Raw genomic sequence first — 11,271 nt, 5'->3', positions numbered from 1 at the left:
ATAGTTTGTAATTGGAACCATAACTCTTATTTATTCAAATTGTATTAATATGTAAAGACCAAGTGTAACCTATATCATCGTTAAATCTTATCTTATAAAAYCAGTGGAACTTCAAAATCGTTAAAATTCATGGCTCCCGCCGCATTGCGCGGATACACAACTAGTCTAGCAACATAAAGCGTCTGAGAATGTGTAGAATCCTCATATCACTCTTCAAAATATATTTTGAGAAGAAAGGGGAGACCCCAATATATATGTATATATATACAGGAGAATTGGTCCAAGCTTAGCCGATGTGGGCTCCAACACACCCCCTCCAATGGAAGGCTAGATGGACACAAATTATTCGAGGGTGTTGAGAAGGGGTTAGTTGGAGTATCGATTCCGACACTCCTAAAGTGGCAGACGTTGGCTCTAATACCATGTAAAAATATGTGGAACCCCTAGATCACTATCCAAAAGAGTCGTTGAGAAGAAAGGAGAAACTCTAACATATATGCAAGAGAATTAGTCCAAGTCTAGCCGATTTGAGACTCCAACAAAAGGAAAAGACAACTCCTCCGTTCTCGTTTTGACGAAAACGGGATTCATTTCATTCGAGTAGATACCATAGAGACAACGTTTTGTAAATCGTTGTTCGGATTCAAAAACAACATCAAACGTTGCCGCTGGTTAGGATAAATTTTTGAAACACCCATCATACTACATTTTGTATGGATTTTTGGAGAAATACGATTAACTTTCACTGTATATACGACTCCCATATTTCAATATTTCAAACTATGTAATTTGATTACTCTCTAGAAAATGAAGACTCTTGCAAATTTAATAAATTTAGTTTGTGTTTTTAAAATTGATAACTACCAATTTTATAACTTTAACTTAATATGGAATCATACTATACATCCTTTGGTTCTTTTTTGTTATTGTTGATCGGCATACACCTCGGTCTTCCTCGAGGCTTATATATGCATTGTGTTAGTAAGGGAAAACATCTCACCAAATGTATCATCTTCTCAAAAATTGCATATGACTAGTCTTCCAAATAAATTTATCACCTACACTTGGTTTCTCTATGTAAAAAAATCAAGAGGGTGTGTGTGTGTGTATATATATATATATATATATAACGAGAGGCTCTCATTTTTAATTTTATATCGTGTAATTTATTCATGTTGTGCATTATTGTGTGCCTTTGAATGGCCTGCAAATGTTAAATGACATATTTTCTTTCTATTTAATGACATATATATGATGGGAAAGAAAACTATAATCATATTAAACTTGTTATAAATAGTTAAGTGCTAAATTACATGCAAAGTACTGATGCACTTCCCCCATGCAAATTTACTTGATAGAACCACAGATAGACGATATGCGATTAAACCAGAATCAGATGGTGCAGATTTACACTTTCAAGACTTAACCAACTTGTGATCATCCACGTGTGTGTGTATATATGTATGTATGTGTGCATTTATGTGTGTGTGAATATACATACGTACATACATATATGTGTATATATATGTATATTATATATTCAACTCAAATTTTGTATATGAAGCCACTTTTCAAAAAGATACTTAATAAGTGGTCGAATCTTAATCGAGGAAGCCCTTCAAGACCGTATTATGGATCGGTTAAATTGAAGGTCTGAAGAAAGAATGTTGCTCTAAGAAACAAATCATAAGTTGAATGTTATTCTACTTAAAGAACAACATGAATACCAATTAGATCGAGGTATGATCAATTATCACTTCAGGCCCTCTAAGAGAATTTCCATATTGTAGTAAAAAAGGGTCCCAAATCAAAGGTCTGTGATGATCTCAAGCTAAATACACATCAACTTGGACATGATCAATACATAGATGTATGTCTACAGCTAAAAATATAACATCATACATGTTACCGGAAAATGTTGCTTTCTTCGTTTCATAACAATCAAAACATTTCTTATGATGTAACATTTCTATCTTTTATAAGGAAGTTCTGATAAATACTTGCTAATTCCCCCATTAATATTCCTTTCAAAAGTAATTGTCCTTTAACATGCATGAATGAGAAACAAAAATTAAGATAAGAACATATATAGAAGTATAACGATGGATCTAGTTAAACTGACCTAGTGTTGGAGAATTCATGAAGTTTGCCGGTGCTAGAGAAAATCATAACACCGACCTCAGCATCACACAAGATCGCAAGCTCTTTAGCCTTCTTCAGCAATCCACTCCTCCTCTTCGAGAACGTCACTTGCCTGCTCGTTGAATTGTCAATTCTCCTAATCACGATCTTACCCCTCCCCATATCGATCCCTAATTTATCAATCAAAATTCAATCTACTGAAAGAATTCGCACAAACAAATCTATATTCTACAATCAAACACATAAATAATACAACAAAACATGTAGAATTGATAAATTTGTGCATCTGAGTACAGCTAAATGTATATAGATACATAAGTTTACCACAAATAAGTATAGATATATACAGTGAGACTGTACAAGAGAGAGAGAGAGAGAGAGAGAGAGATAGAGGGAGAGAGAGAGGATTTCTTCAACGAAAATCCTCGGATTCAAAAAGTTAAACAACGAATCTAAGCATAACGATGAACGAATTGTGCGTCAACGAGAGATCGAGTGTGTGAGTTGTAAAAATCGAAGATGAAATCATTGCTTACTTTCAGAAGATTTTGGATGCAGACAAATGGAGACTTGACCAAAGTAATCAATCAGTCTTCGTCGTCGTCTTCCTTGGATCTCTCTCTCTCTCTACTTTCTCTCTCTATAGATATATATCTATATATATCTCTATATCTATAGGTGTATGTATCTCTGGTTTCCCAAAAGAGATAACAGTCGTCTTCTACATAAGGAAAGTTGTGTCTGCTCTCTCCATATATGGTAGGTACTACAAAGCCTTTCTCTCTCTAGAAAAAACCACTTTTCAACATCAAATCCACACTCTCTCTCTACAAAACCATCCTCTTGTATGACTGAAACCGCTAGTGCTATTTTACTCGATTTAGAAAAATGAATGGTGTGATGACACGTGGCCCAATCAGGTTTTAACTGTGACATTTTTAATTCTTATTGATTTCTACAACACTAATCCTATAGATCACCGACACGTGGTAGCTTTTTTTAGCATTAAAGCTCGACTTTTCATTTTTGAAGGGTAGTGCTCTTTTTTGTTTTGAGGGTTTCGAGATTTTGTGTTCTGACTATTTTGCCCTTCTGCTAGTCTGGTATTGTGGGGGGTTTGAACTATTAATATTTATATTTCAATTATCTACCTTTATCTTTCTTTATTGACCATATAAGTCCCTTAGGGGCCGTTTACCAAACGCTTACTCAGGTAAGCACTTACCAAGTCACATTAGCTTACCAGATGAATATGATAAGGATCAAGAATGTTATCCAGTAAGAACGAGACAAAGACCAAAAGTCTTACCGGGTAAGTGAGAGCGACGACTCTTACCACAGGGTAAATTATTGTATACAATTACTTTTTGATAGACTAAAATTTTGTCCGGTAAGTAACTGATAGTGTTGAATTTTACCGTAAACGCTTACTGGGTAAGTGTTTGGTAAATGACCCCTTAATCTTTTCAACAAAATTAATGATTTTTATATTTTGTGACAAGTGTTGAATTCATGACTATGTAAATTAACACCATTTGGGATCACTCAAGTGTAAGCTTGCTTCTATCAATTCAAGTCTCATTAGGATCACTAACAAGTTTTGCTAATGGTTAGACTGTTAACTTCAAGGGCTTGTGGGAATAATTAGTCGTAGAAAAGTTGATTATGACACTCACAGTTCTAAAATGCTCATAACTGTTTATATAATTGACTAAGGTAATATCAATCTATTGATTCTCATAATCATATCAGTTATATCATGTTCACGCTCATTCTCATTCAGCATGTTTTGTTTGTGCTACCTATTAAATTTTCAAACAGTTTTGACCTCCTCTAAGACTTTCCAAAAAATTGCAGTCGGAAAACAAACTCTCTGCTCCTTGGGCTAGAGGAACAAGTTTGTTTAGGGGGTGTTTGGGATTGCTTATAAAAATAATTTATTGACTTATTTCGGTGTGACACCGGTAATAAACACTTTTGAGTGTTTGGACAAACAACTTATATCGGTGTCAAACCGGTAATAAGAAGTTTTTGAAGAAGTTAAACCATTCAGACTTATAATAAGTTGATAAGTGTTTTTATAGAAAAGAATAAGTTGTTTCAAATAAGCAATCTCAAACACCCCCTTAGCTAGATCCTACCCCTCAGAAGATTACTCCCATATAGGATACATTGGATCTATGTGGGTTGGTTTCATAGTTAAGTTAATTAATAGCATTGTGTTGAAATTTGAGATGGGGGAATAATTAACGATATCAGTTTTATGTGATTCAGTATTAAATAAGTCCATTTTAATACATGTGGTTCTTGCTTTAAGTTATTTTTTGTGATCGTTAATTTATTCAGATAGTTATTAAGCTGTATAAGAAATTTAATATTATTCTCTTCATATGAAATTAGTATTGTTTCAATGATGCTTAATATATTTTATTTACAATATAAGGCCTCCAAGTCTTGTGACATGATCAAAATGACAAACATATTCTTGTACATTACAAATTTGGCCCTTTATTTGTATGACTTTACACACTTGACCCTAAACTTGCAATGCATTGCTCATTCTTTTGTTCTTTAAGAAAAGGATTGTGCATGACACATTGGTATAGATTTGTTTTTCTAAATTCAAAGCAAAGAATCCAGATAATTAGATTAGCAGTAGGTTTTTTTGTTCGAATGACCAAGTTGTTCATAGTATGTATGATTTCTTCATGTTTCTCTCTCTAGCTATGTAGACACGTCTGCGTCTACCTTAAGAAATTATATAATTGATACCATCCTTTCTATATTTATTTGTATTTTTTTTTATTATAACGATAGAAAAATGATATAACTGATCATTTATAACACACATAAATAAAGATGTTTTTAATGGTCAACCTTTGTGTTGCTAACATGTTTGTGCAAAAGGGTTTTTAACGAAAAACCCTAAGTCGGCTCATATCACCATCCATCCAATGTAATGTGAGAGGCAAATCAGGTACACAATAGACCCGCTACATAACTGACTTAAAAGCTCAATGTCCACAGGAATTGTGACTCCTACATTGTGGTTGTGCCATACTTGAACAATCACCAATATATGCAAGTGTACCACAATTGTGAACCAACTGTTCTACACCCTGAGAGCTTGTTGTTGAAATGTTGTCACATTTGACCTGACACTCTGCTTATTAGATGCTCAGTAAACTATCCATTATTTCCCATAAATCATATCACGTAGTTTCAAGACATGCATAAATGGTGAATCATCCCATGATGTATCTTATTGTATGGATGATGAGTGAAAAAACATTTAGTCTTATGTTCGGTTAATTATATATTTATAGAAGCAACTACCAGATCATTATCGATGCTTGCCAAACAAAAAGCATATATCTTAGATCAAGGTTTACATTTCATACTACGAAGATCATAGCTACTCACATAAAGTTATTGACTCTAAAAGATTTAGCAATATGGAAAAGACAAGATTGTCTCAAGCACTACTAAATAATCGAACACGTGACCACAAGGGTGGTGCCTGATTGGTTTGAGCTTGGCTCCAAAGGTCAAAGTATCAAGAGGTCCCAGGTTCAAATCCAAGGAGGAATAAAAATCTTCTTGTGGCCACCGAGGTTCAAATGCGGTGACTCCAGACTATCTGCAAAGCAGGTGGTCGTCTTGAGATTAATCGGTTCGCAAAACGGGTTGGATATACATGTTAATAAAAAAAAAAATCAAACACGCCCCTTCCTGACAAATGATAAGAAGCAGTACTGTAAGTAACATATATTGATATTGTCAAAGAGGAGAGATGTGGTATTTAAGAAATCAAGAAGTATATTCAAGTTTATGCAATAGAAAACATCCTATCACAAAGAAATATTATCAAATATGAAAAGTCACAAATCATACAGGGAATTAAAAAATACCAACATATACAGATAAATCCTTAACAAGCAAAATTTTGAACCTTGCAAAAAGTCAAAATTTGTTGAGACTGAATATCCAACCCGCTATGCGAGCCGACTAATCCCAGAACGACCACCTGCTTTGCAGATAGCCCAGAGTCATTGCATTTGAACCTCCGTGGCAACAAGAGGATTTTTATTCCTCCTTGGATTTGAACCTGAGACCTCTTGGTACTTTTGATATTTGAAGCCAAACTCAAACCAATCAGGCACCACCCTTGTGGTTTATATATATTGTTTCCATTCTAACACTTGTTGACTTATGTTTGGAAGGGTATTTTAGTCTATCACAAAATGACGCATCTCGATAATGAAATTACGGTATTACCCTTTGACAACCCATGGCATCATTAAAATCAAGGGATGTGCATGCCTCTACATTCAATCTTTTGACACACCCACTCTGATATTACGTTATAAGTTCGAATTACACGCACTTTGATAATACGTTTATTTTAACTTAATTCGGGACATTTTTTGTAAGAGAAAAGAAAATAGAGGGAGACAATAATAAGTAAGAGGGTATTTTAGTCCTTTTAAAGCAATTAAACACCTCTATTATTTGACTTGCCAACCTCCTCAAACAACAGAAGTGGCAGACCAAGACCAGGTGAACGTGACAAGTACTTGCCCTAAAAATTAAAAGTATTATATATATATATATAATAAATAAAAGTGAGGCTTTTTCTTGTTCAGAGAAATTAAGGTTTCCTAATTTGGAAATATTTGGAGCGTGACTGAAATTGGCAAATTTAATGGTAAATTGTCCTTTGCTTGTCTTTTATCTTTCCAAAAATAACACCATTTATGCTAAAAGAAGAAACCTCTTAGATTCACAGATATTAGTACATAACAATCAATCAAGTGGTTTATTTTTTATATTTTAAAACCCAATCACCACATGGGTATGTGTTTTTTTTTATGAATATTTGATTAATTAACGTGATTAAAGGTGATTAATCTTTTTGTAATACAGAGTTATTCGAAAACGACTCCCTTTTTTTTTCAAGGAAAGTAAAGAGTACGGGTGTATTTCACGTTTCACTGATTTGAAAATATTATGTAGCGTTTTCTTTAGTTTTTGTCGGAGAAAGAAAACACTGAATCTGAGGATTTATGGAGCATATGTTTGTATTTGTTTTCTAAAAGAATGAAACCAGGTGTCTGAAACTGATTGATGAATAAAGATCTTGTATTTGAATGTCTACTGATATATGAGTATGAAAAATGTGGTATATGATGTTCTAGAAGCCGTAGGGTCAAATTTTACGGGTGACTGTCCGAACTGTAAATGAATTTCCGATCAGATGTATTCATGTGTTTGGCATGTCTACAATGATGAATATTTCATAGTTGTGAATCACTTAACATCATAGTATCACATGCAGAAGAATTAGTCACTAATTTATATATATCAAGTTGATATTTCTTTATACAATAATTGCATTATCGAAAAAGACTCAATAAATTATATAAAATTGTTTAGGGGTGTTTGGGATTTGTTTATTTGAAACAACTTATGTTTTTTTACAAAAACATTTATCAACTTATTATAAGTCAGAAGGATTTAACTTCTTCAAAAACTGCTTATTACCGGTTTGGCACCGGTATAAGTTGTTTATCCAAACACTCAAAAGTACTTATTACCGGTATCACACCGAAATAAATCAATAAGTTGTTTTTATAAGCAATCTCAAACACCCCTAAAACATTATCTCCACACATGGTCATGATTAAAGATATGATGCAAATTTTAATTTAATTTGTATTTTAAATTCAAAATATTTTGCTTTATGGTTTTAAAAAAAATAAAAAATTTATTATCTATACTATATTATAAAACATTTGACAAAAACTTTTAAAACCCATTTTTTGTGCGTAAAGTATTGTTTATTAATTCATATTACTTAAAACTCAAGATTTCAAGCAGATTGTGCGTAAATACAACTTATTAAAGCTCCATATCTGAATTCATGTAACTAACTGTAGATAAACATAATCAAGTACAGGATAAACATCTCATTTTAAATATAAAAAATCTAAAATATAATTAGGATAATCATTGAATTCTAACTGAATACTAAATTATTATATTTATAAAATTTATAATATTAAACCAAAAATAAATTATTTCATTATTAAACTTAAATTAAATTGCAATAAAAAAATAAATTAAAGAAATTACATAAAAAAATGAGAACTTTTTAAATAGTTGATTTGATATTAACATTGATATAATTTTTTTCAAATTTTTATGATATTTTCAAATTTATATTTTATTCAAAAATAAAATCATTATTGTTTTATTAAAAACACATAAAATCGTATTATAACATCGACAGATACAAATAATAGATGTGTCTCACTGCATTGCACGAGTATTTTTCTAGTCATAATAATATATTTTCTAGTTTATTATAACGACATTAGAGATCTATAATTTAAGTATTTGTAATTAACTTTAAAAATACAAAATAATATTTAAAACAAAAAATGGTTGTACGGAAATATTAATTAAATTATTAATTTTAATTATAATTAAAAGTTAATTACAAGATAGATCTGTGAAAAAGCAGCAAAACTATGAACAAACCCACTGCACGATGGAGATTGAAGAATCACACCGAAAGCAGTGAGAATCATCCAACGATATAAACTGTCTCCATGAGATATCTCATTTCTATGCCAATCTTCTACCAAATTGGTTTTTTATATTCAAATAATTACAACTTTTAACCACAAGGGTGACGTCTGGTTGGTTTGAGTTTGGCTCCAAATGTCAAAAGTAGCTGGAGTTCTCATATTCAAATCGCAGGAGGAATAAAAATACACATTTGTGGCTACGGATGTTCAAATGCGGTGACTTCGGGCTATCTGCAAAGCAGATGGTCGTCCTGGAATTAGTCGACTCGCATAGCAGGTTGGATATCCAGGTTAATCAAAAAAAAAATTACAACTTTGAAGTTTGGGATTATATTTCATATTTGCATTTTGTCGACTAAATTATTAGCAAAACTCGGGGTATTTGTGGTGCGATTTGGGTTAAACCATAAACTGCACGGTATATGCAGTTTGTCGATTAAATTATTTTCGTTATCGTTCAAGCTAATATGGATAAACCCATTGAAAAACAACTCGACAACAATGGAAAGGTTAAAATGGTTTACGATGACAATCGGATTTCGAGTTCTGGAACTGAAGACAATAATCAAAGCATTTGTATTGGTAATAGATTAACGTGTTATTATATTCGTTTTAATCAAAATTATGTTGATTATGACGTTTTTGTGTTTTTTATAGTTCATATTGTATTGGTAGTTTTTTCTTTAATTATTACTACGAGCCCGATTTATATGTTCAAATGGAATTTCATGCACGATCCATTTTCATATGGTCATATAACTGACTTTTATGAATCATAAATCATTGTGTTCATGTTACTACTCTAAATTGAGTATATATAACACTTTATGAACAAATTTTGCAAACCATGTTATTTGTACAAACTATACAAACTTCATTCAACCGATCATAATTTTTTTCATTTTTTTGTACTTATAAGAGGTTGATTAATCATGGATATTTTCATTTTCATTATTTTCATTCTAGAGAAATACATGAAACAGTTTCACTAAAATTTCATAACCATATATGAAACAACTTCATCAAAAGAAAATATTATATGAAACAATTTCACAAGACAAACAATTTCATGAAAAAATTTCATAAGATTAAACAATAAAATCGATGGATAATGGTGGTTTGTACGGTTTGTACAAATTGGGTAGTTTGCATTTGATCGCTCCTATAATATATATATATATATATATATATATATRTGTGTGTGTGTGTGTGTGTGTGTGTGTGTGTGTGTGTGTGGGTTATTATACAATCATTTACATTTGTACAACTAATATAATTCAATCTCAACCGTCCATTTAATTTGATGAATATGTGATTTCATAAAAGTTTTGATTGTTTCCTAATATAAAATATTGGTCATAATTAATGAACTCTAGTTTATCTTCCATAAATATTCAAAATCATGATAAATGACCTCTCATGGACGGTTGAGATTGAGTTGTATTGGTTGTACAAATGTAAATTGTTGCATAATAATTCACCTTTATATATATGTGTGTGTGTGTATCTATACTACATTAATAAGCATTTATAGACCAAAAGTCTTAATTGCAAGTCTTAAAGCATAAAGTACTATCAATTAATGCAAGAGATTCAAAAATCTCTTAAGTACAAACTATTATGCATATTGTACAAATGCTTAAAACATATTATTTGTTTGGTCAAAGTTTCATATTTAAGTAAGCCATATTTAAATGAAAAAATATATGTTTGGTCTTCCAAAAGTTGTTTGACACTTTATTTGTTTCCTATTTTGAACCAAATTCAAATTCAAAGCTCTTATTTCTCTTGAAGTAAACTGAAATTTGAAGCAACAATATCATAAAAGGTTTCAGATCCTGCATTTACCCCACCGTAACCTTTCAACTTTATATGGGTTTAGAAACTCAACATGTGTGCAATTATTTTTCCAATTGATCTTGCTAATACATCATATTAACCTTCAACTTTATATATTAGTTGACTTGTAAAATAATCACACAAACTCATAATTCAAAGCTAAACTAATGTTTCAAAATTGTGATTCACTCACGTTGCATCGTGCAGGTACACCACTACTATATATATATATATATATATATATATATATAATATATATAATATATATGGGCCTAATCAAATGAGAACTAATTAGTTTGTGGTAAGCGTGAGGTCCAATCTCAACCACAAATCAATAGATAAATTAGGGAATTTATAATTTTGGTAATTTTTAATTAAAATTTTAATGCAAGGGACGGAGATAGAAGAGATGAGAGAGGAGAGAAAATACCTAAAATGTCTTTGCATTAAAATTTTAATTAAAAATTACCAAAATTATAAATTTCCTAATTTATCTATTGATTTGTGGTTGAGATTGGACCTCACGGTTACCACAAACTAGCCAGTTCTTCCTTGATTGGGCCCATATATATATATATATATATATATATATATATATATACTTGGGATCATGTGAGACCAATGGTTTTTCGTGAGACCCGTAAGACCAATTTATGTTCATTGATCAACTTTATAAGCTAATGATCTAATGGTCTAA

General features: G+C 31.4%; 1 protein-coding gene across 5 annotated transcripts in view; it reads right to left on the bottom strand.

The window, feature by feature from the left end:
• LOC112514556 (MADS-box transcription factor 27-like) overlaps positions 1-2,943 on the bottom strand; it is a 24,431-nt gene extending 21,488 nt beyond the window's left edge. For all 5 annotated transcript variants that reach the window (XM_025121084.1, XM_025121083.1, XM_025121086.1 and 2 more), the window contains exons 1-2: positions 2,679-2,943; positions 2,123-2,312 (exon numbers count right to left, since the gene is read on the bottom strand). In XM_025121084.1, coding sequence (XP_024976852.1) covers positions 2,123-2,304 — 182 coding nt within the window. In that variant the 5' untranslated portion in view covers positions 2,305-2,312; positions 2,679-2,943. The remainder of the gene's footprint in view (positions 1-2,122; positions 2,313-2,678) is intronic.
• Between the last annotated feature and the right edge of the window lie 8,328 nt (positions 2,944-11,271).

The sequence above is a fragment of the Cynara cardunculus genome, assembly GCF_001531365.2.
Source record: "Cynara cardunculus var. scolymus isolate 2C chromosome LG 6, CcrdV1, whole genome shotgun sequence".
NCBI classification, from domain to species: Eukaryota; Viridiplantae; Streptophyta; class Magnoliopsida; order Asterales; family Asteraceae; genus Cynara; species Cynara cardunculus.
This window is presented reverse-complemented; position numbering and strand designations above follow the sequence as displayed.